Genomic DNA, 27,422 nt, shown 5'->3' with positions numbered 1-27,422 from the left:
TTCTAGAGCTACAGTAGGGCCCGGAGAAGGAGAGGGTCTCCAACACCCCGCAGCCCAGCCTCCCTCCCAGGAACCTCCTTACCTGCGGTGCCTGGAGTACTTGCCCCGAATGTGTCCTGAGCCGGTGCACCCTGGGGTGGGGCAGCTGGGGGGGGAGACAAGCAGCAGGGGTCACTCGGGAGAAGGACCCGCCCACCCCAGACCCTCACCCTGGGGAGCAGGAGATTGTCTCCAAACAGTGCATCTCAGAATGGCTGCTTGCAGTTTGCTAAAAATTAATGAAATAACTCACCCCATTTAAATAAACGAATGGCTCATTACAATTTTATGAGTGTGTTTAATTAAAGATCTGTATGTATGAGATCAAGACTTCCAACATCAGCGGCTCCTAGACGGCTTCTTTTTTCTGTGGATAAGTCTTTCCCACTGCAGGCAAACTGCCACCAGGCTTCCAAGCTGCTGGGAAACAGGACCCTCTGTGGAGCCCCCAGAACCAGCTCCTGAGGCTGGCCCAAGGGCAAAGCAGAAACCTGGGCTTCTCACGGCCGTCGCTGTGCTCTGAGGCTCTCGGGCCCTGCCAGGCGCATCCAGGCAGGAGCGGCTCCGAGTACACATGCAGGCCTGGCCCAAGCTGTAGGCCCCCGCTGCAACCCTCCTGCAGAACCTGCACCCTGGTGCACGGAGGTGAGGCCGGGAGGGCCGAGGACCCAGGGGCTACCCCTAAAAAGGGCGGAGGTGCTGCTGGGCCTCACACAGCCTGGGAGCCAGCAAGTGCCCAGGGGATGAAGGTGAGGCCCCGGGGAATTCCTCACCCTCCACCATCACCCGTCTCCCCATCGAACCAAACCACAGAAAACTCTAGAAACTTCTGATCTTGGGCACAGGGCATGCCACCCAACCCACTTCTCCTAGAGTCAGCTCCATGTGAGGCAAGGGTCTTGGGGGCCGCTGAGCACGTTCACAGACCACAGACCCTAGAAGCGGACACCACCTCATTTCCAGAGCGGCAAACTGACACCCAGAGAGATGGAGAACACATGGGCGGTCGCCCAGAGGCCATGCTTGAGCTCCTCCTCGGAAGAGCCATGCCCAGTGCCCAAGATGGGAAGACCTTGGTTTTCACAGGCTTGGTGTCGCGGAGCCTGAGCTCCCCACTTCAGCTGGGGTGTTCCCAGATCCTGTGAGGGAAGAACAGGGTAGGCCCCAGAAAGGGCATGGCCCCCGACCTCTGTCTAGACACGCCGGATGGTCTCTAAGTTGATTGATCACGGGCCTGACTGCAATGCACTGAGGGGCTCATCTGGCCCCGCAGGTCACACCCACGGACGCGTCAGGGAGAAGCAGGGTAGTCTGTGGACGCAGAGCCCCACCCACCCCGAGCTCAACGGCGGCTTGCGGGGCTTGCGGGGGAGCGGCGGCCTCCGTGGAGCCCTCCCAGCTGGGCCACCGAGGCCGATCTCAGGGTTGGTGTCCACGTGTTTAAGAGGAAGAGAGGAAAGGACGAGGAGGGAGAGAGGACGGAGGAGCGGGAGGGAAGACGTGCCCATTTTATTGTGGGTTTCCTTTCCAGACAGACAGGACTTACCGCTGCCCCCGGCCTGTCTATTCTGAAATCTCTGCCCCACGCTTGCTTTCTCTCTCTCAAGAGCTAGCTTTGAGACTTTTCACAAAAGGTCCTTGTTACTGGGGATTTGAAGCCGAGGTCCCAATTAGCCGATTAATCACTGAGTTAATCAGGCAATTATGTGACAGCTGCTGTGGAGTCCTGTAGGCCACTGGCACTGCCCCGGAACACGTCACCAGCCCCAAGCCACACCTCCACCCACCAGTTCAGAAGAGCTCTGGCCTCCAGCCCAGAGGGCAGCAGGACAGGCTGGGAGCCCACAGGCGAGGAACAGGTGAGGGCCCCTCTGGGAGAAGCCGGAACCTCCGCACCCCTGCTCTGCACACAGCAGTGGGGGGACATCCGACGGAGGGCCCGTGAGACCTGGCCAAGGCCTGGCGGCCACACGACCAGCAGCCCTTGCCTCACGGCCCAGTGTCCCCTACAAGCCCCCCCAGTGCGGCAGCCCTGGTGCCCCCGGGGGCTCGGGGCCAGAACCAGCACCAGTTCCGGGCCCGGGAGCCTCTCCCCGCTCGGATGAGGCACATTCGGCCAAACCCCTCCCTGGACTCCCCAGGGGCTCCCGGAGTGTGGCAGGGACAGGCCAACAGGAGGGCGGCTTGCCGAGGGCCTGCTCGCACTCAGCGTCGCCGGGAGCCGGGGACCACTCAGGTCCAGGCACAAACAGCGGGCGTGAAGGGAAGTCCAGGCCGAGGCCAGGAGGGGCCAAATCCCCAGCGGAAGCCCCGTGCCCAGCAAACCCTACCTCCCCCCCCACCCGGTCCTGTCCCCGAGGCAGGAGCCAGCCACTGAGCCACCGGTGCGGAGGGGACGCTCCGCTGAGGCCACGTGGCTGGGAGGGAGCCCGATGCAGGCGCCCTGCACGGGCAACACTGTTCAAACTTAGGGGCAGCCCGACGATGCAGGAAGGGGTCGGGCAGCCGACATCCGGGGCAGGGGTCGGGTGCCCCGCCTTCCCGCCAGCCCGCTCGTCCGACAGAGCCGCTGCAAGGCTGCACGACGGCAGGTGGCATGGAGTAAGGGACAAATGGCGGTGCCCACCCGCTCTTCCTCATGCGAAGGAAACAGTGCCAGGTCCCTTCGCTTTCTGGCGGGCGCTTCGAGAGAAATCCAGGGCCCGAGAGGCAAAGTGGTCTGCAGAGGGGAGAGGGAAGGGAGCCCGGCCTGCTCCTAGTCGGCCTGCTGCTCAGCTCAGCCCGAGGCCGTGCCACTGCCCCGAGGGCGCACAGCCTCCTGGAGGCCGCCCGAGGCGGGGGCCACACCTGACTCCGGGACCCCGAGGCATCGGCCCCCATCCACGGAGCGGGTCCCCCCAGGAGGGCTGCACCCTAGCTCGGCCCTCCCTGCCGGCGACTCACGCCAGGACGTTGCTGTACCAGGTCACAGCACGTGTCCCCTGTGCTGGCACCCAGGCCATCAGCCCCCCGGGACCGGGGTCTCGGCTGCTCGTCTGACCGCAGCCCAGCGCTGGGGTGGGGAAGGAGCCCGGCCCACGGCACCTGCTGCAGCTGACACGCACAGGGAGGAAGGGCGAGAGCTGCCAGCGCGCCGCAGCCCACGTCCCCGCTGTCGCTCACGGTCAGCAAGCGGCTGTGGCCACGGGAGTGACCATCCGGGCAGAGCGTAGACTTCTCCGCTTTACGCCAAGCTGCCGTTCCCCAAAACACGAGGAAGGCTGAAGACATAGTTGCTAAAACATTAGACATCGATGCGTCTGTCCCTAGTTTCCCCTTAAAAACCGTAACAGTCTATTCCCAAGTACGCAGATTGAGACCACGCGGCGGACAGAGGCGCGCACGCAATCCCCGCAGCCCAGACCCCGCAGACTGCTCCAAACCAGTTCTGTCTGCAGAGGCATTTTGGCTTCTGCTGTTTCAAAATTACAAGAGAGAAGCTCGCTCTTCGGATCTGTCTCTGCAAGCTCCTGGGTGGCTTCACCTGTCGCCCAGCCCCTCCCTCCACTGTCCTGAAGACGCCTCCCTGCTGAACACGTGGCCCAGGGGAAGAAGCACCTCCTCCTGGAAGCCCCTGGCCCTTTGAGCACCTACTGGTCCACCGGTCAGAGGGCGCCCGCTGGCGTCAGCGGCCACCTCCCCTCCAGGGAGCCTGTTGGGGGGCCTTCCACTGGCCTGGTTTGGCTGCCCTGCACCCTGTGATTTAGGCTGGGCTCTGAGCAGTACAGTGTGTGACCCAGCTCCTTGGTCAAACGTGAACCCTCTGAGACTCAGTTTCCCCACTTCACACACGGGGTAATAACAGCACCAGGCAGCGCCTCCTGAGAGCGAAACCATGCTGTGCAGCCACTGCCAAGCCCTTCTACAAGACTGGGAATCTGGCCTCCTCTGTGCCCCATCCCTTTGTCCCCAATGTACAGCCTCAAAGGTTAGAGGGACACGGGGACACTTTGGGGTCCTCTCATTTTCCTGATTGGCAAAAGCCACCCATCAATAACTCCAGTGCTGGCCCCAGACCTGTCCAGTTTAGTGAGAATCTTTCCTCCAGAGAATTAGGAAGCCCTGAAGCCCTGGACGTGCACAGCGATGTGAGAAGGGCTGCCCAGGCCTGGGGCAGACGGAGCAGGGAGGGAACTGCACTGACCTCAGAAACTTGAATGATCTGTTAGATCCCAGCTGGGGGTCTGGAAGCTCACAGAAGGCCCCCGGGAGTCGTCGTCACCCTTGCTGCCGGGGGCCAGGGGCTGGGGGGCAGAGGGCTCAATGCTGTGCTCAGCCCCAGAGCTGCTATGGGAACGACGGTGGGCTTGGAGCCCTTCTGTCCCCCAAGGACAAGCCCCCAGCAGGTTACCGCAGCTGCAGCCAAGCCTGGCTTCCTCTCGTGGGGAGTTGGTGAAAATCAAAGGGTGCCCCTGAGGCCCACCTGACTCGCCAGGTCCCTCAACAAGCACCACTTCCCTTTGTCCTTTCAAGCTGGAGCCAGAACACATTGGCATAGCCCTTCGACCCACAGGTGGGGGACCGGGGGGCGGTTTTCTTTGCCGGCTACTGGGCGTCATCAGCACTAAGCACCAAGCCTGGCACCAGAAGGGCCCAGGCCCACAGAGTATGAAGTGCAAAGGTCGTGTGGGTGGTGCTGGGACCCTGACACACAGACACTGGGCCGTCCCCCGGCTGCAACCCCAGGGGCCAATCCCAGGACAAAAGCCGGCAGGTGACGGCAAGTGCACCTCTGGGGACAAGAGCCCGGCCCCTCCTGCCTTGACCCGGCAAACCCCGCGGTGGGCTGTCCTCCCTTCCTCCCCAGGATGCTCGTGTCCTGGTGAGGCAGGCGAGTTGTGACCCAGAATCTAGAGCTCAGCCACTGAAGATCCCCAACACACAAACCTCTGTCTGCGTCTGGAGTCAATGGGAGACGTGGGACCTGGGCAGCCTGTTCCCTCGTCTCTGGCCACATGGGGCCTCCAACCAGCAGACTCAAAACTCTGTGGGAGCCCACTCCACGGCACCGCGTGGCTGGCCGGGGACCGTGCACACAGTCAGGTCCTGGTGGTGACCAGGCGCGAGAACGCCTGTGGCCCTGATCGAGGCTGGCTGTGCGGTGCGGCCGGGGCAGAGACGGGAGAGGGCAGAGGCCAGGTGAACACCGCCGGGCTCGAGGCAAGAGCTCGGGAGAGCGGGAACGCCCCGTGTGGGACGCTGGGGGTGCTCAGGGTCACAGGCATGCGCAACGCCGGGTGCTAGCAGAAAGCCTTTCTTACCTGAGATCGGCACCTGTGGGCTCTGGGGGCACTGAGTGAGAGAAAGAGAAACAGGGAAACACATGTGGGAGTCCGAACAGAAAAGCCACGTTGCCCTCACGGCACAAATGGAATAAAAAGTGGAGGCAATCCCAGTGCAAACTGAACCCCGCCTCCTAGAATGTCCTGCAGGGTTCCCCAGAGGCCCCCGTGAGAGGCTGGTGGTTCTGCAGAGTGGGCCCCATGCCCACTAATATGAGCTGTCCGGGCTTCGGGGCCAGGACAGTATCTGCTTCTCTAACTGCAGCTGGAAGTCAGCTTCTAACAGGAAACTCAGCCCAGCAGATAAGGCTGGACGGAGAGAACAGATGGGCCACTCAGCTGGGCCCTAGTGACGGGGCACAATGCCCTGGGGTCCGACTGGGCAGCTCAGCTGAGAAGCTCAGGGCTTGCGGTCCCGCATGTGTTCATGGGGTCCAGGGGGTGAGGCTGGCCAAGCGGTCAGGGGGCCTTGGCTCCCTGGCCTCCCACCCCACTGCGACCGGCGTGCTGGGAGGGCAGGAGGCTGGGGGCAGAGGGCTCGCAGCATTCCGACTCCAAATAGAAAGATCTCCCGACTGAGCTTTGCCTTCCCCACTCGGTGGAGCCGTCTGTCTCCTGTTGCCACCCCAGGCAGGCTTGTCGGGACCCCAAAGCAGACGCCTCAGGCACCTGAGGCTGAAGAGGCCCGAGGCCACCAGACACCACGGACCCCAAGTGCCCAGCGCACGGGGAGGAGCGTCCCAGCCTGCTCATCAGCGGTTCTGTTCTCCTGAGCAAAGTAGCGTGGACTGCTTTAAGGCCTGGGACCCCGGGCCAGAGCCAACGGAGGGGGCACTCACCTCGGACGGCCTTGGAGCGCGTGCGAGCCCGCTTATCCTCATTGTCCAAGCTCATCTGCAAGCAAAAACAACTGCGATGTTCACGGAGACCCAGCACAGAGCCACCCCTCCAGGGCTGCGCCGGACCTCCAGCCACTGTCTGGCTCCAGCTCTGCTGGGGACAGTGAGTCTGCGACAGAGACGCAGGGAGTGGGCTCCCGGAGGGGAAGGCCTGAGGCCCAGAGCAGAGACCCCCAGCCCCGTGTGTTCCCGCCGCCTGCTCCCAGCCCTCCCACCTGGCGAGGAACCCAGGCAGGAGCCCCGTCCCGCCCCCTCCATCCTCAGGGGTGGTAGGGTTTCTGGCACGTGGTCTCCTGGCGTGGCTGAGGAGCACCACCCACTGCTCACGTGGGGGTGCCAGCTGCTCAGGCCTCACGGCAGGTCACCCACGGGGCCCCAGAGCCGGCTTCCCATTCAAGTAAGTGCCTCACACGCCAGGATCATCCTCTTAGAAACAGATGGAGGGGAACGGACTGGGCCGCCACAGAGCGCCCAGAGAGCAAGCGCCTCCGATTTCTACATGCGCCGTCCCGGAGAGAGCCCGGGGAGCATGCGTCCCTCGCAGTTAGGGACCTCCAGAGCCCTACCACCCCGAGAAATAGAGAGTAGGTCAGGGACGGGCCTCAAGTGTGCTGGTAGCCACATTATAAACGCAAAAGGAGGGTTGCCCGGGTGGCTCAGCAGTTAAGCGTCTGCCTTCAGCCCAGGGCGTGATCCTGGAGACCCAGGGTCGAGTCCCACGTCAGGCTCCCTGCATGGAGCCTGCTTCTCCCTCTGCCTGTGTCTCTGCCTCTCTCTTTCTGTGTCTCTCATGAATAAATAAATAAGATCTTTAAAAAAAATTTAAAAATAAGCGCAAAAGGAAACGTGAAATGGATTTTAATACTACGGCCTTGCTTAGCCCGATCTACTCGACACACTGTGACTTCGACAGTAATCGATATAAGAAATTGTGGACGGGACTCTGTTCCGGGCTAACTCTTCAAAAGCCTGCATGGGTCGTGGACTCTCAGCACATCTGGGTTTGGCTGGCCACATGCCGGGTGCCCGCGGCCGCATGCCATACCGCGAGCTTCTAGAGGCGGGAAGCAGGGTCAAGTGAAAGCCCCCTGAGGGCAAGAATGCAGGCCAAGGGGCCTTCTGGACTGGACGCACAGGCCACCCCCCAGGGATGTCGCTTCTCAAAGGAAAGGATGAGAGGGGCCTCTTGAGGGACAGAGCACCTCACACCGTGCAGACACCTCTCGTCCCCTGATCACCCCACCTGAGCCCATCAGGGAACCCCCACGTTCCCTGCCTCTGACCAACTTCCATGGGGAACACTGTCCATACAGTCCTGTAGGGAGTCAAGGGAGGGCCCTCAGGAGGGTGATGCCTGGGCACAAGGGTCGCAGACAGCCCGGGGTGGGGGTGTCCCCGGGGCCTGCAGGCTGCCGCATAGAACCGTGGGCGTGTGTCAAATCTGGGCAGGTAGGTGATGAAGAGGTACAAGGTAGGAGGGACCCCGAGCCGTTCCTTGTCTCCAAGGCCGGGTGAGGTCTGACCCATGCGTCCCATGAGCCCTAGGAGGCCTCAGGAGAGCCAGGGCCCACGAGGCTCGCCACCCATCCTATGGTCGGGAAGGGGAGGGAGCTACTCTGGCCGTCCCAGGCTGTAGCCCAAAGCCACACAGTAGGAAAGAAGGAGCAGAGAAAGGAAGGAAGGGCCACAGCAAGGGCCACGGCCCGCAAGAGACAAGGGTCTGCGGTCTGAGCTGACACCCCGACCCGCAGAGGAAAGGAAGGGCACCCCCCATTAGTAAGACAGAATTTGCAGAGTGAACCTCCCACACGGGCCGCGCTAACCTACAGTGATTTATGTGATTTGTTAAGGAAGAAAAATCAAAACCTGGGGTAATTTATGCAACCTGTCGACCCCGGGCTGCAGAGCCACAGTGTCACGAGCTGTGCGTTTATTACAGCCTTCCAATAGCACGGAAGACAATTACTATAATCTCTATTTTTAAAGCAGAGGTTCCCCGTGGACCAATGACTCACATTTAAAGTGAAGAGAGGAGCAGGTGTCAAAGGGACTTCATTACATTTATGAGCCTTCAAATGTCATCTGCACTGAGCCCAAGCGCAGGGCCTTCCGACGTAGGCCGCACAATGGAGCTAATGCGTCTGATTGCCGGGCGCCTGCTTTCAGCTGAAATGCAATCTACAGCTTTTTTTTTTTTTTTTTTTTTTTTTGTCAGTTTTCCCAAGGAAATTGGCAATCATTCTGCTAGGTTAAAGCGTGCCTTGGCAATTTGGATTTCCTGCAGATAAATTATTCAAAGAGCAGAGAATAGAGAGAGTTGCAGGGATGCGTAATGGGCGCTGCTTGCAAACTACGAGCTCCCATTGATGAAGCTAACAGCTGTGACATTCAGTTTGCCGAGCACCTTTCCATTTGCAATTTATCTGCATCAAATGGTCAATAAGTGAGAAGTTCTCTTCAGTGCATGTAGCTTTGATTTTAAAAGAGAAAAAAGAAAGAAAGAAAGAAAACTCCAGCCACAGGAGGAAAAACGAGTTAGCTCTTTAATATGAGAATGAAGCCGGGAGAGCTGTGACGTGGCACAGCAACGACCAAGCAGGGGACTTTGATTCCCTGATTCCTGAGCTGTTTGAAAGGAGCGGTGGCGGCCGCCTGGGAAGCCTCTGGGCAGAGCTGCGATGAAGCCAGCTCCTCCGGGCACCTACGTTGCTTCCTTCCCCGAGACCCGAAGGTTCTCCAGGGGCGGGTTCTCTGCCGGCCTCACTGCTTGTCATGGATGGAGAGCCGGCGCCCATACAGCACCTGGACTCGGGCTGCTTGGCTTCCTGGCAGCCCCCAAGGGCCTTCTGTCCCTCACTCCACAAAGACAGGCCACTCGCGGGCGCAGAGACAATGAGACACTTTCCAATGTTTCATTGATTTATTTTTAAGAACCCTTCACTTGTTCCAAGCACAGGCCAATCAAGTCTCTATTTCTGTCCGGCCCAGGGATTACTGAATGGCCTCTCACCCGAGGGCGAAAAGGCCCCTTTCGCGCCGGGCAGACCCCGTCCCCACCCGCCATGGGGCGCGGTGATCTCTCTCAAGAGCAGCGTCGCACTCTGTTTCTGTGGGCCAACGTCTTTCTGCCACCAGGAGCCTGTCTTACAGCTTCCCTCCGCTCCTTAAACCATCACTCCGCTCTAATTAATATTTCAACAGTTCTGTTTTCAAGAGGAAACGGTGCAGAAGAGAATTTATAAATGCAGAGACATCCTGTTTTGCCACATCCATTAACCAGAGAGAATTGTCTCTTCATCCTTCCCTTTAACTTGCTTTGTTAGTGCCATATAATGGGTCGCACTCAAGAAGGTGTTACTATTTTGTTCTGTTTTGTACTTTTTTTTTTTTTGTAAAGTCAAGATTAATCACGTAAGCTCTTTTTAAATACAAATGGTTCTTACCGCGTCAGGCTGCAGAGACCAGCCCCGTTTCAGACCCATCTGCACAGCACCCTTGCCAAAACGGAGTCTCCTAAGTTGGACATTCACAAACTTGGGACCAACAAAGCAAATGCAGTCATTATGCTGCCTCGAAACCCATAGATTTGTCTGGACTCTTGGGCTGTGATTGTCGGAACCCAGACACAGAGCCGGCAGGAAGGCAGAGAGCGTAGGCCCTCAGTGTCCATTGAATGTCCAGTCACAGATTTTTCACGAGGTGAGCAACGAGGCCCAGCAGACTTTGTGCCAAGCTTCGCCTTTACCCTCAGAGGCCAGGTCTGCCCCCTGCACCCCCCACCCTCCCCAAGTTCAGGGGCATCCTTCGCGGTCTCTGGAGGGGTCCTCCTCCCCCCCTTCTCTCTCTTACTCACATTCTCCCTCTCCCTCCCCACTCTCTCCTTTCTTCTTGGCTCTTCCCAGGGCTTCCAGCCCGAGAGCTTCCCTCCTCTCCATGCTGTGCCACATCCCTGCTCTTTTACAAGGATGGCTAAGGGTGGGACAAAGAACAGAACTCATGCTGAGGCTGTCCTGCCTCCCCAGTCCCTGCAGGTGTCCTGGCAGGAGGAGTGAGAGCCAGCCTCAGCCCCAGGTGGTAGGGTCCTCACTCCAGGAAAGAGCTCAGGGTGGAGGGGGCTGCTCAGACTTGGGAGCCTGGGTGGGAGGGATGAGGCTCAGTGAAGCAGTGATGACCCGAGGGTCTTAGGGAGGGTGGCCTTGGGGTAAGAGATGCTCCAGTCCTGGGAAGCAGGAAACACACCTGGGTGGCCTCTCAAAAGTCAGGCCTGTGCCTCCTTTTCCCACCCTCTCTGTTCTGTGCCTGCTCATTCCCCTCATGGTCCTCATCTTGCTCTGAAATAAGCTCACTCACTCGTGTTTTCAAGGTCATTTCCTCTCCTACAGAGAGTGAGGTGCCATGGCTTCATTCCCTGCTCGGCACATATTATGTAAGGGCCGACAGGCAGACAAATAGACAAATGGCCAAGAGTTGGGAATGTCTCTGAGATCCTAGAACCGGGGAATATGGGCAGGAGCAGTCGGAGCCTGAAGGCAGGCGGGGGTTCCAGACCCTCTGAGGCCATGGGGGCACTCATCCCCACCTGGGGCGGGAGGAGGAGACAGGTTACGGTTCCATTTTATGTAGAATGTGTTCCAACAGCTAGCAAAGCTGGAAAATTAGAATGGACTTAGCACAATTTTTTAAATCCACAAGATTATATGGATTATAGTGTCCCCGTGGGAGGGTTTCAGTGTTTTCCCTCCTGGAAGAACTAGACAAAGAGCAGGGGGCACCTACTGACCCTCAGGAGACCACAGACAAAGCTGCCTAGAAGGAAGGGGTGACATGGAAAGGGTGAGGAGGGCAGAGAAACATAACAGGAGGTGGCCGGGACCTGGCAGTCACCCACCCTATTGGCTGCAACTGCATCTGCCAGTGTCCCCTTTCTCCAGGGGAGGGAAGAGTGGGGAGGGGTAGCAATCTGGGCTTGTTTCATTCTCTTGCTTGTGTACAGCCAACTCGCACATCACCACCATGAAGCCCTTCCAGCAGATCCATGTTCCCGCCCCTGGGACGAAGCTTCACTGAAGGATTTAGGAACAGCATTGAAGTGAGTTCCGTGCTCCTTCCCACCAAGCACTCCAATGGAATCCTTCAGAGCCCCCCATCCCCAGACCCATAGGCTGCTGCCTGCCTGCACAACCCTCCTGGCTTCCCGTTCTTCTGAGCACGTACCTGCATGCCGGATCAAGGGTCAGCCTGCAGAGCAGCTTCTTCTTCAAAGATGTACAAGTCCTACTACCTCAGGAGCCCTCTGCACACATTCAGCTTTCCACTCTCCGACCTGTGAGGCTAAACCATATGCCCACAGCCCTGACCTCCTCCCTCACCATGGCCCTCCCAGCACCCCTGGTTCCTTGAAATGATAGTTCTGTCCCCCCTTTGGGGGCTTCCCACTGTGTCTCTGAAACTCTCCTGACATTCCACCCATTCATTGTTCGACCTACTAGCAGCTGAATGCGACAGGCTTTTCCTTGCTTTGTAAAAAGGACACCCCATGGAGCATTACTTAACACATGTCTTAGGAGGGATCCTCCTAACATCTCTGAGCAGAGGACTGTGGCTCACTCCAACCCCCATATTAAAAATTATAGTTATATGGAGACAAACAAACAAACAAAAGAACCCAGCATCTTAACTAGAGAGAACTGGTGGTTGCCAGAGGGGAAGAGGTGGCAGGATGGGTGAGACAGGTGATGGGCACCAAATCATGCATAGCACTGCTGGATCATTTATTGTACATCTGAAACTAATATAACGCTGTATGTTAATGGTACTGGAAATTTAAAATTAATTAATTAATAATTAATTAGTTAATTTAAATTATGGCTATAGGGGTACCTGGGTGCTGCAGTCTGTTAAGCATCCGACTCCTGGTTTCAGCTCAGGTCATGATCTCGGTGTCCTGGGATGGAGCCCTGAGTTGGGCCTGACGCTCAGCAGGGAGCCTGCTTGAGGATTCCTTTGCTCCCTCTCCCTCCGACCCACCCCCTGCTCACGTACACCCTCTCCCTCTCTCTCCCTCTCTCTTTCCTTCAAATAAATAAATTATAGCTGTACAGTAGACACCCTAGTGAAGCAGCTACGTATGGGTCCGCCTGTTTAAAACTCCAACATAAGTAGAATTTCCATCTACCTCAGGGTAGAAATCTAGCCACATCCAGTGAGTCAAAAGATCAGGCTCAGTGGTACCCCCTCCCTTTCAGGAAGGACGGCTAAACCTCTATGCAATCAACCTTCTCCTGGATTCATATCCAGAATCCTCCATTGGGTATTATGTGATTGAGGCCCAAAAGTTTCATTCTTTTTTTTTTTTTTAGCTTTTATTTATTTATTTGAGAGAAAGAGAGAACACAAGCAGGTGTAGAGGCAGAGGAGAAGGGAGAAGCAGGCTCCTCTCTGAGCAGGGAGCCAGACACAGGACTAGATCCCAAGGCCCTGGGATCATGACCTGAGTCAAAGGCAGACGCTCCACCGACTGAACCACCCAGGCGCCCCTCCAATGTTTCATTCTTAAGGTCACGCAGTGGTTTAAGGACCTACAGTCAATGCCTACCTACTCCTATTCTCCTTAAGTTGAAAAAATAAAAATAAAAAGCTCAGTGTCCAGTACTTTCCCCAAACACGCCACCCCGGACCCTAGCTCTAACAGCCCCTTCGGCCCCTCGCTGAGCTGTCCACACGCCCGGTGCTGAACCCAGAGGTGCACGGCAGGGGGGGCCCCTCCCGCTCCCCTCCACACCGGGCTCTGCTCCCACCGCCCTCCAGGCACTGAGGTCCACCTCACCCACCCGCATGGGAAGTCCGTCCACCCTTGCTGGGTGATGCGCTGCTCTCCCGTGGCCACCACTGCCCCCTGCTTCAGCCTCCCCTAGCCTGCTCAGTCAGCACTTACCACCTGGGCCGGCCCTGCAGTCCTTCTGGAAATCCATCCTGTCAAAGGCACATCCTCTCTCTTGTCTGGCATCTTAGCTCCTCTGCTCAGAACAGTAACTCGGGCCCTATTTGCCCAAACTAGAGGAAAGACTAATGGAGCGGTTGTGAAAGAGCCAATGTTGCCAAGAAAGCCTGAGCATAGGCCACCAGGCTGCTCACAGTGGTTCTTGCACCCTCTGAGCTTGTCAACCCGAGCCATAGGGAGACAGAGGCCTTCTGTGTGTCCTTACACACCTCCAACAGCTATCGATTCATGTCCAGAGCCCCTGACCTCAGACCAAATAACTCTTTCAGTCACAAAATCTGCTTGAATGCTCAACACTGAGCATCAAGAGATGAGTGAGGCATTTGCCCAGGTGCAAATTTAGGGTAGGAAACAAAAACTTAGTGATCAAGATAATAGTTTAATGCAACATTTTAAAACATCGAAATTAATGTCAAGAATCCTTGATGAATAAAATGTAAATTTAAATATAGGATCAAAAAATTTTTTAAATAAATAAATAAATAATACAGGATCGGTACTACTGACTTTCCCTTTGCCTCCAGCTCCAACATGACAGAGCACCGACAAGCCTACAGGAATCTAAGTGGGAGTGGAGGTGCTTAACAGGATGCTAAGAGACCCATTAAAGACTATATTCTAGTCACCAGGTTCAAAAGAAAGATGTTAGGTTTTGAGAGTAAAGTACAAGTACCATGAAGTGAACTTGTTGCCTAAAATTTTCTAGCCCTTCCCGTCTGCACCCTTGGCCATGCCGTGCATCATGGCTTGGATCCTTGATGGAGATCATCACCCTGTGAAGAAACTGAGAGACCTGGAGCCTGAGGTCTGGGAAGGAATGCCCACAGGCCTGTTGTCCCTTCCACTTCCATCGCTGAGGGTCATCAGACCCTGGGAAGCCGGCTTCACCCAGAGTGCATCATGGAAAGTTCTAGAGTTGGTGTGGCTGTAAGCACATGGTATGCCCTGGGTTTGGGAGCATCTATGCTTAGGCAGGGAGCATGAGTCAACCCAATCAGTGAGTTCCAGGCAGACATGAGCAGGGCATGTGCCATCTGCCCCCACTTGGGAAGATGGAAAGAAACAAGGTCAACGGATGCCGTGAGCTCCCGCAGCAAAGTCTACCAAGCATTCGGCCTGCCTGGGGAGCAGCTACGGGGACAGCCCCGTGTGACCAGACCCAGAGCCCCCACCTGGCCCAGGCAACACCCTGCTGTCATATTTTAGTTTCACTCTATTCAGAGTCATTTTTCTTCCTTAAGGTTCACAGTGACCAGATCACTGATGGTCCTAGCCCCCATGTAACCCTCTGTCTACCCTAGACTCGTGGTGACCAGACAAAAGTCACCTCCGTGCCCCATGCTTGGAAGTGAGAAGGAGCCCTGCCCAGACCCAGGGCGGGGGGCAGGTGGCAGGGAAGGGGCTGCCCTCCAAGCGCCTCACCTTGCCGCGTCGGCCCAGGAGGAGCCTCGAGGTCCTGCAGTTGCTGGCTTTGTCTCCTTGTGTCCACCTCTGACTCAGCAGCTCACCCCGGAACTCATTTTCTGGGGGTCAGAGAAAGAAAACCTAATGAAGGCAGCTCAAGGGGGGAAACGGAGAAACTTGGACGGCTCTTTTCCACAGTGTTGATGCAATCCCTCCTTTCTGGAATCCACCAGAACGATGGGCAAAGTCGAGGCCCTGTGGCTGTCCCAGGGATGAGGGATAGGAGCTTTCTCAGGAAAACAGCCTGTGACTGGGGTGCTCCCAGCACCCTGCACCCATGCACCATCTTCACCTGCCTCCAGGTGGGTGCGGTTTCCACTACCACCAGCTCCTACCAGGGGGCTAGTGCAAGTTCAGTAGGCCGGGGGGTGGGACCCTTTGCGTCCCCTCGGCCCTGGGTCCCGCCATCATTCCTCTCCCCGTTGCTGCCTCTCTCCAGGGCAATGTCGCCAGTAAATATTTAATTCCTCACATAAATTCACATGTCTAAGCACAGGCTGAAGGCATCAGCTGGACATGACAAAGAAATGCCTATTCCCTGCGTGGCACTCCCTGTTTCCATGACAACGAGCTTTCTACAACTGCAGCGTTTCAAAGGAAGGTCATTAAGTAACCAACAATAAAAACAGGAAATGAGTATTCCTGCATTCTGCTCTCCGCTTCCCTTTAGAAGTGAGCTTCGATTCAGCTGAAGGCAGGTCAGCACAGGGCTGTCATACCCATTATCTTTCTTCCCCTCATGCTCCTGACATGTACTCCAAACGCTATTTTTCTAAAATTCCAGCACTCCTGCCCCAGGCGGCCCATGGCTCCGGCCAGAGCATCCTCTTGTCTGAAAATGTCTCCATCCCATTAAAGCGCCTCCTGTGACCTCAAGGAGCACAACACAGGGAAGCAGAGTGGTTGTCAAGGAGATGGCCTAATGCAAGGTCTTCAAAGGAATGAGTAAAACCACTGGGACTTGACACCTACTGTGTACACCTACTGTGCGCCTCCCTCTCACTGAGCTAAGGGTCACCTTCAGGGGACCCTGTGAGGACCAGCCTCCGCCAGGGAAGTGTGAGCCCTATGTCTCTTCCTGGAGCCAGGAAGGTGCTCAGCAGTCACATGGGGCCAGGCCACCCAGCGGGTATTCACATTCCCCAACCTCCACTGCGAATGTGAGGGATCGCCCTGAACTAACAAGGAGAATGCTGCAAATGGCACGAGGCTGGACGAGGAAGCAGCCCAGGGGGATGGAAGGGAGGAAATTCAGGAGGTGCGTCAGCAAGGATCACCTGTCACACACTTGACGGGGGATGGGAGATCCCCTTGCAACTCTGGTGACAGTAGAAGCTGGGAGGCCCCAGGCCACAAAGTACATGGGGGGCACTTTCTACACACAGCTCCCGGGAGAGGAGACCTTGCACATCCCACACGCAGCGCGGATCCGCAAGGCCCAGGCCGCGTCTGTCACGGCAATGAACGTGAACACACGAGGGAACTGGAGTACGTCCCCCTGACAGCTGGAGGGGAGCACGGAGCCCCTCGGATCTGGCAGGAGCGGGACTGTCCCGTCCTCACACCCAGCAGGGTGCACAGGCCCTTCCTGCTCTCCTCCCTGCGCTTCCCAGGGAAGCCAAGCGCTGTGAGCCGCCTCTGTGAAGGGGCCTCTGGTTTTCTGTGTGATACTCTCACCTGCCTGGGGGGTCTGGAAGGAGAGCCCGTGGGATGCCCGTAGCCCTGCATCAGCTCCTGCAAAGCACTGGAGCCTTCGGAACCTCTGCTCCAGCACCACCAACTCTAAAGAGCTGCTCCTGCCTCCTCTGGGCAAAGATGCTGAACAGCACCGTAGTGATGCGTTTGTTGCCATGCCCCGGGGACGGGAGCCAAGGTAAACAAAGCACCCCCCCCCCCCAGGTCAGAACCTCATTTATGATGACCCAGCTCTACCTTGATGCAACTCTTTCCTTTTCCTGGGAAATTTTTGGCAGCAAAGTACAGTCACTACTAGAAACCCAGCAAAGTGTGGCCATGCTTCTTTTTGCTGGGAAAGCACCTTGGGGTCCTCTTTGTCTCCCCCTCTGGGGAGTGCACGTGGCCAGGCTCCGCCACAGGCAAGACCCCTCCTGTCTGAATGAACTGAGCACAGAGGCAGCTCATGGACACTGCAGAGTCCCCAGGCCTGAGGAAGGCCCTGTGCAGAGATGCCATCAAGATGCCCCTTCTAGAAGTCGTGCTGCCAGCCAACACCCGGAGGGGGGCAGGGATGCAGGGGGGAATGTAGGTCTCGCTCTGGGTCCCACACCTGACCTGCAAGTCATCTTCTTCATCCACACATAAAGTGGGAAAAAAAGAACCTTTTGGGGATTTAGAGCATGTGTGGCAAGTGGCCTCTGTGCCTAGTGCATAGCGAATGCACGAGAATATCACCTCCTTTATCATCAGGACTTGCAAGTGAGGAGGATGTTTTCCTCAAGACAGGCTGCCTTCTTTGGGTTCTTAGTCTCCAATGAGTTCTTCTGAAACCCTGCTCATAGACACAAACAGCAAACAAGCCATGATCTCTCTTTGGGACCAGGCACTGTGCACCCTGCCTGTTCCATACTGCCCAGGGTCTGTCCCCTCAGAAGCCCCAAACTCACTTTTACAGGACGCCAGTGGACAGATAAGGTCAGAAAGGCAACCAAGGGTTGTTAGCAGATACATACGGGTCCTCGGCGAGGAGAATCTCCTGAGAGATCAATTAGCATCTCCCTCCACTGGGGTCAGAGCCATGACCCAGGCTAGAGCCAGATCTGTCCTAATGCCAACACCCACCCCAACCCAGAACCCTGCAGACCTGCAGCCAGCCCAGCCAGGCCCCTGAGAAGGCAGCATAAAGCCCTAGGACCGGAGCACTTTCTCCTTCCCATGCCCGGGGGGACCCCGAGGTGCCCCATCTGGGAACCCTTGGACCACAGGTGACATCCATTTCTCCTTCCAGACACTGGTGCTCATGCCCAGGTCCAACGCCACAGGCTTCTGGAGAGCCCCACACAGAGTGATACGTCCTCCTAGCAGGTTGCTAGACCACTGTCCCTCCAGCCCTGCCTCAGCACTGACAGTCCAACACCTTCCTCAGTTCGAAACCTCCCTCCCCCTCCCAACAATAAGATGACAAGAAGCCTGAGCAAGGGGTCAGGTGGTGATTGCAAAAGGTCAAAATGTTCTCAGAGTCTTCACTAGGTTTTGTGTCTCTGGTGACCATGGGCTGCCTTTGGAGCCAGAGGCAGTTACCACCTGCCCCTCGCCCAGCATGCAAAGGAGAAATGGTCTTCACGCAGAGAGAGCCCAAAGTGGGCTGCCCCGCACCGACACACACCTGTCAGAGGTTCTCATCAGTTGGTAGGAAATGTCAGCCCATCAGCCCCAGCCCTCCTCTGTCCCTGTTCTGTCCCCAATAAGGGAGGGAGATCTTGCATCCCAGCTGAGCTGACTTCTCCATCTGGGCTTGGTATCTCCCTCTTCCCACTACTGATTAAAAGGCACCTAGAGTATCAACCATATTCTTCTAGAATATTTGATCACTCCTTCTACACTGAACCTTCCTGGGGCTTTTCAACTCTTCAACAAGCTTGAGGACTCCGTGTTTAAAGAACACAACCCATCTGGACTCCACACCTGCTACTATTCCATCTCCACCCCCTGCATATCCAAGCTTCTTAAGGAACTCAGATTTATTTGACTTTATTCCTTACGCCCCACTCCAATTGTCTCCACTAGAGCCCTCCACCAAAACAGGGGGTGGAAGATCACCACTAACGTCTATGTCACATCGTCATTGTGCACCACTGCACACTCACTCCCTCCTTGTCTGGTGGATGCTCCCTACGTCCCCCTGCACCCGAGCCTCTCCTCCGACACCATGCAGGCTCTTTCTGCTCCACTCCTTCTCCCATCTGCCATCCCACGGCCTCCTCTTCCACGGAGGAGCTCCATCTCTGCTCATAACACCAGCTTCTCACAGGACTCAAGCTTTTCCTTCCCCAGGCTCAGCCATCAGTCAGTTCCTCAAGCATCAACAATGGGGACTGCCTTGGGTCCCAAATCCTGCCATTGCTATTTGCTGCATCTTACCAGAATCTGACCACTTCTGTCCTCTCCAGCTGTTGTTTTGTTTTCAGAGATTGACACACTGACTCTAAAATCCATTTGGCAATTAAAGGAACTTAGAATAACCAAAACAATGAAGTTGGACCCCTCACACCATGCACAAAAATTAACACACAATGAGTCCCAAATCTAAACATAAAAGCTAAAACTCATATGTAACATTGGAGTAAATCTTCCTGACTTTGGGTTAGGCAGTGGTTTCTTAGGTGCAATGCCAAAAGCATAAGCAATAAAAGAACAGGGCAGCCCGGGTGGTTCAGCGGTTTAGCGCCGCCTTCAGCCCAGGGCCTGATCCTGGAGACCCGGGATCGAGTCCCACATAGGGCTCCAAGCGTGGAGCCTGCTTCTCCCTCTGCCTGTGTCTCTGACTCTCTTTCTCTCTGACTCTCGTGAATAAATAAATAAAATATTTAAAAAAAAAAAAAAAAAAAGAACAAATGGATAAATTGGATTTCATCAAAGTTTAAAACTTTTGCATGACAAACAACGTCATTGATAAAGTGAAAATATAACCCATAGACTGGGAGAAAGTATTTGCAAATCATATATCTAATAAGAGACTTCATTCCAAATACATAAAGAACTCTTAAAACTTCATAATAAGACAAATAACCCACTTTAAAAATGGATAAAATATTTGAATATACATTTCTCCAAACACAACATATAAATGGCCAATATGCACATGAAAAGATGCTCCTCAACATGTAGTCATTAGGGAAATGCTAATCAAAACCACAATGAGATACTACTTCACGCCCACTGAAATGGCTGTAATTAAAGAAAAAAAGAAAACAGACAATAACAAGTGCTGAAGAGAATATGGAGAAACTGAAACCCTTCTACATTGCCAGTGGGAGCATAAAGCAGCACAACTACTTTGGAAAACAGTCTGGCAAAATATTAAACAGAGTTACCATGTAACCCAGCATATGACTCCGAGGTACGGAGCCAAGAGAAATGAAAATGTACGTTCACACCGAGTCTGTACACAGCTCTTTGCTGTAGCTTTATTCATATTTTTCCCAAAAGTGGAAAAAGCCCACACGTGCCCATCACCTGCTGAAGAGATGACACAAAATGCCACTGACTAGCATTTGGCAACAAAAAGGGTCCAAGTTCTCGTACGTTGTACAGTGTAGCAAACCTCAAGTCAGACACAAGGACCACGTATTGTACAATTTCATATTTACGGAGTGGAATTTGCAGAATTCCCAGAAACGGGAAATCCACAGAGGCCAAGAGCAGGTTAGGAGATCCCGGGACGGCTGGGCAGGGGAGGGGTGCAGGCGGAGAGAGGCTGTGAAGGCCGCAGGGTTTCGTTCTGGGCTAACGACAACGTCCTGGAACCAGCTGCGGTGACGGGTGCGCAGCTGCCCATATGCTACGCCCCCTGAACGGTGCACCTGTAAATGTGGGTTACACGGCGTGCAAATTGTATCTCAATAACGCTTACACGAAGGAGCCTCACTGGGCGTCTCGCAGGCCCAGGGCTCACCGCCGGCCTACGACGACCAAGTCTACGGAGGGGAGACCCCCGCACAGGTCAGGTGCCCTCTGCAGCGCCCTGCTCAGCCCCAGGCGGTGAGCCCGGAGGATGTCAAGGGAGAGCGCATGCTCCTGCCCAGCACTGGGTCCTGGAGGAAACTGAGGCTCAAGAGGGTGAGGGCTGCCTCGCACAGTGCGGGCCGTGCACACAGGACTCCGTGTGTTCTGGGTTAGCTTGAGGAGGACCATCAAGTGGGTGCTCAGCTCAGAAAATAATTTCCTGACAGGAGCTGCCCTACAAGAGTTGAATTGCCTCCCCCTGTGACGCGTGAGCCACTGGCCTGGAGCCGTGGCCGGTCAGTGACTCTTACTCTTGTCTTTGACTCTCCCAGCCTGGGCTCTGTGAGCCTGTGTCCTGGCCGGTGATGCACGAGATGCACCCCACAGCAGCTCTGCCAACACCACGGGCACCTCAGTGCAGCCAGGAGGCATCGTGAGCCAGGGAGCAGATACAGCAGGATGCAGGGGCAGCTGTATGGCTCCGTCGCTCTCCCCCCTGCCCCGACCGCGACTAACCAACTGCAGCTTCCTGTGTGTCACCGGGGCCACCGAGCGAGTGGCCAGCTCCAGCCACCCCTGCCTGGGGCCGGGTATCCTCAGCGCAGAGGGCGGGTATCCTCAGCCTCCCTGCGTCCTTGTGCACAGGGAAGCTTTGGCAGTGCCTGGTCCTGCTCCCACCCATCCCACATCACCTCAAAGCCGTGAACTGAGTCTCTCCATTAGAAAGCTGGGCCCTGGCATTGAGTACAAACACATTTTGCCATTTAAAAGGGAAAACAGGGTAGCCCGGGTGGCTCAGCAGTTTAGCGCCGCCTTCAACCCAGGGCCTGATCCTGGAGACCAAGGATCGAGTCCCATATCAGGCTCCCAGCATGGAGCCTGCTTCTCCCTCTGCCTGTGTCTCTGCCTCTCTCTCTCTTTCTGTGTCTCTCATGAATAAATAAATAAATCTTTAAAAAAATAAAAATAAATAAAAGGAAAAACATTTCTTTTCTGTTTTTTTATCTCAATCTTCATCCATCCCCTCAGCTCCCACGCCTTCTCCCTGTCACTCAGACTTAAAGCAAAGCCCAGAAAGTCAAGAACAAAACAGTTGGAATAAAAATGTAGAAATAGGGGATCCCTGGGTGGCTCAGCGGTTTGGCGCCTGCCTTTGGCCAGGGCACGATCCTGGAGACCCAGGATCGAGTCCCACATCGGGCTCCCAGCATGGAGCCTGCTTCTCCCTCTGCCTGTGTCTCTGCCTCTCTCTGTGTGTGTCTATAATAAATAAATAAATAAATCTTTTTAAAAAGTGTAGAAATAATTTAAGGTGCACACACTAACCACCTGTCACAGTAGGTACCTGGGGGGATCACAGCCCAGAATTTCACCCTCTAGACCCAGAGAATCTCTGAACCCAGAGCCCAGGTCCAGACTGTGCCTCCAGAGACAAGAAGTCGAGGTCCTCGGGGGCATGAAGACCCACGTCACATGGCTCCCAGGGCCTGCAGAAGGCAGTCTAGCACCTCACCAAATTCCCAGTAAGATCCCCATCCCAGATTCCTGTTCCCAGGGCCTTCCCTGCATCTAGAACCTCGGGGCGGATATGCACCTCGGAGCCTGTGCCAGATGAACAAGTCCACGTGTGAGGAAGCTCTCTCCTCCACGGGGTGGACAACAGGGCAGGAGCTGGGCCGGAACCCAGGGCAGCCAGACGGAGCAGACACGGCCTAGCCCACCAGAGGTGGGAGCTGAAGACTCATGTGGGAGTTTTTTGGGGAGGCTCTGCACCGCTGTGTCTGTCTTTCCCAATTTGGAAATAAAATGTAAAATCCGCATGAAGAATCCAGCACAAGGTCTGGAAGGTAGAGTGGAAGGTGTGTGCTGGAAAGGTTAGCAAGGAGATGGGAGTAAGGAAGGAGCCAGGTGAGACCGAACACCCACCTCCAGAGTTCTAGAAAAGGAGAACCAAAAAATGGGAGGGAAAAGTATGAATTAATTAATAAAAAAATGATTTCCCAGAACTAAAGGAAATTATATTTCTAGATTAAAAGACCCATTACGTACCTAACAAAACAAAGACCTGCTCCAACCAAGCTGAGCACAATAAAATTCTAAAATACCAGGAGTACCAAGAGGATCCTCCGGGCTTCCACTGGGGAAAGGTCACAAGCAAAAGATATCATCGGGATGGCATCGGGTTTCTCGACAGCGAAGCAAGAACTTCAAAACTATAAGGTTGAAAATCGGCCTGTGTGCTGTCTGGGCCCAGGCACCGTCTCAAGCAAGGGAAGCGGCAGAATGAAAACACCGCCAGAGCCACGCAGCCCCCGGAGCGGGCCGTGCCACCCCCTGGACCGAGTAGCTGGGGCAGTGGGGTGGGATGATTACCTACAAGAAAGACAAAAACTGGTATGAGAAATGATCTGCACACACCGCTTGGCCCAGTGGTGAAACAAGTGAATAAAGACCCCGTGCGACATGAGGAGGCTGCTCCGAGGGACGGCGGCAGAAGAGCCCGGTCCCATGGCTCTCATCACGCCAGGCTGGCCCTGGAGCCCGCGCACGGAGCCCCAGTCCTGGGCACGCGGGGCCAAGCAGGGGCGAAGGCCTGAAGTGCCCTGCGGGGCTGTGCCAGGAGCAGGGGGTGAGGGGGGCGCTCGGGCCTGGGGCAGCACCCGGCGGGGGCGCGGGGGGCTCCAGCCACCCACTGTGCCTCTGGGGGGTGATGGAAACCAAGCCTCCCGCTGCGGGGAAGGGGCGCACACGGAGAAAGGCAGAGGCCTAGCACGCGCGCCCTGGGGGACGGGTATTGCAGGTACCTGTGCCACCTGTGGCTGCCTATATCCAGAGGAAATGGAGAAATAAATACAGACCAGGTGCAAGTGGGCATGCGTGTGACTGCGTGTGTGCGGACGCACGGGTCCGCTGGGAGGCGGGTGCACGCGAGGCTCCAGCCAGGAGCCCGGGTGAGCAAGGATGCATGCAAGATGCACTGGGGATGCGTCAGGGCGTAAACCCCTACTGGATGGCCTCACGGGCCCGCAGGGGCAAGCATCGAGATAACCATTATAAATCATGAGTTAACACGGGTATCGATAAAAATAAGTGAATTGGCAGTTTGATGAGGAATGAGGTGTTTCCCTGGCTTCCAAGCACCTTCCCCAATATTCGTTAATTGCCAAGGGAAAGAGAGTGTGGTTGCACAACAGATGGCGCACAACATCGTCTGAGCCGTGACCCAAGTATCAGCGCCAGGACACGCAGGCAGGTGAGCCTTGCTCCTGCGCGTCTGCACCGAGGCCAAGTCCCGCCACGGGAAACAGCCAACAGACCCAAACTGAGGGATGTTCTTTAAAAAGCCGATGAGCTTCTTCCAAAGCGTGAATGGCGGAATGAAGACCAAACACACAGCGTGACGCGGAGCCCATCCTCTGGGACGGCTGGAGGAGTCTGGGGACCGCATGTCCGCTCAGGTGACAAAGATTCTGCAGAAGCTCCTCTTTGTTGGAAACGCCCGGACCAGGGTTCTGGGCAGTGGGCGTGGACTTGGCCAACGTAGTCTCGAGTGCCAAAATATATTTTTAAAGTAATGGGGTGTGGGGTGTGATTTCAGGGAACAGGTGGTCAGTGGAGGCCTCTGTGAGGTGGGGCTGGAGCCAGGACCCAGGGCGGGGGGGGGGGGGGGGGGGGGGCTCAGGTCCCTCCAGCAACGGCCGGCGCTGCTCCTCGAACCCTGCAGTGGCTGAAATGTCCTGGGCCAAGGCCCCAGCCTGCCTGGCTTCCGCCTGCAGAGCCTGGGGACAGTGGGGCAGGACGGGCCCTCAGGAGACTCCGACAGCCCTGAAAATCCAAAAGGAAGTGGCACCTGTGCCCATAACACGTCGGGGAGGGGCTGCAGGAAAGGTGGGGCACCCTCGAGACCCCCTCAGCCCCCGGAAGCTCCCAGACCTGAGCACCTCTCCTCAGCCCCCACCTCTCAGGGGCGAGACACGTGCCCCGGGGGCCCCTCTGGCTGGCGGTTTGCGTCCTGGGTCTGGGGAGTCTCCCTGCACCATCGGCATCCCACCCACCCGGCCACCTTCTGCAGGGAACGTCACCAGGGCCCAGGGGAAATGGGAGCAAGTTTTCCTCTTTTTCTTTCTTTTTTTTTTTTTTTTTTTTGTTTAGCTGGAATTTAAAGAGAACTAAAATGGAGACTTGCTGAGTGGAGCAAAGCAGACCTGCTTTTGCTGAGTTTAGGTGAAAATGAGAGAAGGGAGAGGTGGGGGCAGGGGGGTTGGCAATTCTATAGCTTTGCACATTTCTCTCATTATTTTGCTTCTAAATCAGCCTCGCTGGTACTTTCTCTATTCTATAAAAGCCAAATCCAAGCCATGTCCCTTAATCTCTCCAACAGCAGCTCACTGCTGAGAAAATAATACAGATGTAACTTCCAGCTTCATACACTTTCTTTTCCATTTATATGCAAATAGTGACCTTTCACCCAGGCTGTCTCAAAGAAGTGTTTCCTTAAAAATGCAAATAGCATGTTGCAGGCAGTAACTGTGGCTGAGTCTTTCTTATATTATTATTATTATTTCTTTTAACCTTACCAACACTGTAAAAACAACAGCTAAACTGCTCGGCGGTAATAATGACTTTCCAAGCCAAATCACAGGACGGCTCTCCGGGCGGCCTGTCAGTGAGCCTGCCAGGAGGCAAGGATCTCAGCCCCGGGGGGGCCGGGTGTCCCGGGAGAGGCACAATAGGTGGCACCCAGGCGGGAGCCAGGAACGAGGCACCGGGTTGCGGCACGCGGGTGCTCACAGGATCCTATCACGAAGCTTCCGCCCCAAGTGGGGTTCAACAGGGACCTCAGCCCCCGCCTCCGTCCGGGCTGGCGAGACGGACAACAAACCCAGGCCCCAGAGGCTGGGCTCACAGGCTCTGTCCCCAGAGGAGCCAAGGGCTTCCAGGGGCCTGCAGGTGCCCCCCCAGGAGGACAGGCCACCAGGAACGACTGAGCAAAGCAGAGATAGCAGGAGGCTAGGAGAAGCACAGAGGGCACCCGGGGAAATGGGTGGAGCTCCCGTGTCCGCCCTGAACCACCCACTGACCACGCGGGCTGCGGGCCAGGGGAGGCGCCGGGGCAGGGGCCCACTTTACCACCCGCACCACTCACGGCTCCCAGGCGCCTGCGGTCCCCACCGCAGGACCCCAGCACCCATCGCCGCGTCCACACCTGCTGCTCTCCGAGGCCCAGAGCTCAGGAAAGGAGGGTGTGGGTCTGACCCGATGGCCTGCCTCTGAGCCAGAAGCGCAGACACCTTCAGACCAGCTGCACCCGGACGGCCTGCCTCACTCCTGGGCGCAAGGAGCACGCAGAGAAAAACGAGGGTGGTGGGAGGGACCGGACGGCTCGGGCCTCAGTCAGCAGGCTGGGAACCAGGGGGCCAGTCTCCGGGCCCCTCCTTGTAGGCTCTGGGGTCTCCCCAGGTCGGGAGGGGCCTTCTCTGGAATCCTATCGTCCCTGAGTCTCGAAACTCCCTTCTGAGTCAGAACTGTCCTGCCCATGGGCACCTGGCGTGAAGCATCTGCCTGGGGCTCAGGTCATGGTCTCGGGGTCCTGGGGTCAGGTCCCCATCGGGCTCCCCGCGGGGAGTCTGCTCTGTGTCTGCTCCTCCCCTCACTCATGCACAGGCTCTCTCTCTCTCTCTCTTTCTCTCTCCTTGCTCGCTCCAAGAAATAAAATCTTTAAAAGAAAACAAGAGGGGGGCAGCCCAGGTGGCTCAGGGGTTTAGCACCGCCTTCAGCGCAGGGCCTGATCCTGGAGACCCGGGATCGAGTCCCACGTCGGGCTCCCGGTGCATGGAGCCTGCTTCTCCCTCTGCCTGTGTCTCTGCCTCTCTCTCTCTCTCTCTCTCTCTCTCTCTGTCTATCATAAATAAATAAATAAATCTTTAAAAGAAAAGAAAAGAAAGCAAGAACTGTCCAGCCCGGGGAGAGGAGAAGGGACCACTTCCATCTCCTCTGCAGCCACGCTTACCCGGCTCTTGAGGGTGACCCCCTGGAATGGGCTCTCTTGCACAAACAGAATGGAACTAATCTGCTTAAAGGGCCCTCCAGGGTCTGTCCACACGCCCAGGAGGGAGCAGGCGCTCAGGCCTCCACCCTGGGAACCAGGCAGGAGAGCAGGCGAAGGACGCCCTGCGGGGCCCAGGCAGCTCTGGGGCTCCGGCCCTGGGGGCGGGGACGGTTCTGACATCCCACCCGGTCCCCCTGCAGGAAATGGAAGCATCCCTGTTTAGGGGGAGATGGGCGAGCCCCAGGCGGCTGACGGGAGGCAGCTGTTCCCTGGTGAGTTTAATTGTAGCCCCAGCTCCAGGGCTCAGAGTCGCCCCCAATTTTCGGGTGTGGGGGGAGCCCGCTGTCATCCTCGCAGCGCTGCCCAGCAACAGCCACCACCCCCCGCCCCGGCCTTAGCTTAGAAATACTGGGGTGCTGCGCGTGCTGATTTCCCAGCCCGGGTGTACGGCGCTCGGTGCACGGAGCCCGGCGCTCAACAGACCCTGGAGGAAACAAATGCCTCCTGCAGGCACCAGTGTGGCCTGCAAGTGACTCGGGCAAGAGGAGACCATCGCAGGGAGGGCACAGAGCACTTGGGGGTGGGAAGCGCCAGCCCCCGGGCCAACACGCAGCTCATCCGAGTGTGCTCCAGGACGCACCCCGCATCCCCAGGGTCGTTTGGGGTGCTCCAGAGCCCGGAGGCGCAGCCTGCAAGCCAAGCGCGGGAGCCCAGACGCGGGCCGTGACGGGAGGGCCACACAGCAGCAGGTCCCGAACCCGGAGCCAAACCTGTGATTAGCGGCCAGGCGGGCAAAGCCGGGGCCCCTCCCGAGGCTTGCAAAGCTTGTCCAGGTGCAGTTCCAGTAACAAATCCACCTTTCTTCTCCCTTTGGGCTGAGTTGACTTCGGTACCTCGGGGCCTCCAGCGGCCTCAGAACCGCTGGACGAGAGAACACGTCAGGCGGACGGCCCTTCATGGATGGTGGA

General features: G+C 56.5%; 1 protein-coding gene across 5 annotated transcripts in view; it reads right to left on the bottom strand.

Annotated features, from left to right (window-relative positions):
- Positions 1 to 27,422, bottom strand: part of MYT1 (myelin transcription factor 1) — a 62,048-nt gene that overhangs the window by 29,814 nt on the left and 4,812 nt on the right. For all 5 annotated transcript variants that reach the window (XM_077874039.1, XM_077874043.1, XM_077874042.1 and 2 more), the window contains exons 2-5: positions 14,682 to 14,782; positions 6,200 to 6,254; positions 5,340 to 5,370; positions 83 to 145 (exon numbers count right to left, since the gene is read on the bottom strand). In XM_077874039.1, the coding sequence (XP_077730165.1) occupies positions 83 to 145; positions 5,340 to 5,370; positions 6,200 to 6,254 (149 nt within the window). In that variant the 5' untranslated portion in view covers positions 14,682 to 14,782. The remainder of the gene's footprint in view (positions 1 to 82; positions 146 to 5,339; positions 5,371 to 6,199; positions 6,255 to 14,681; positions 14,783 to 27,422) is intronic.

The sequence above is a fragment of the Canis aureus genome, chromosome 26 (genome assembly GCF_053574225.1).
Source record: "Canis aureus isolate CA01 chromosome 26, VMU_Caureus_v.1.0, whole genome shotgun sequence".
NCBI classification, from domain to species: Eukaryota; Metazoa; Chordata; class Mammalia; order Carnivora; family Canidae; genus Canis; species Canis aureus.
This window is presented reverse-complemented; position numbering and strand designations above follow the sequence as displayed.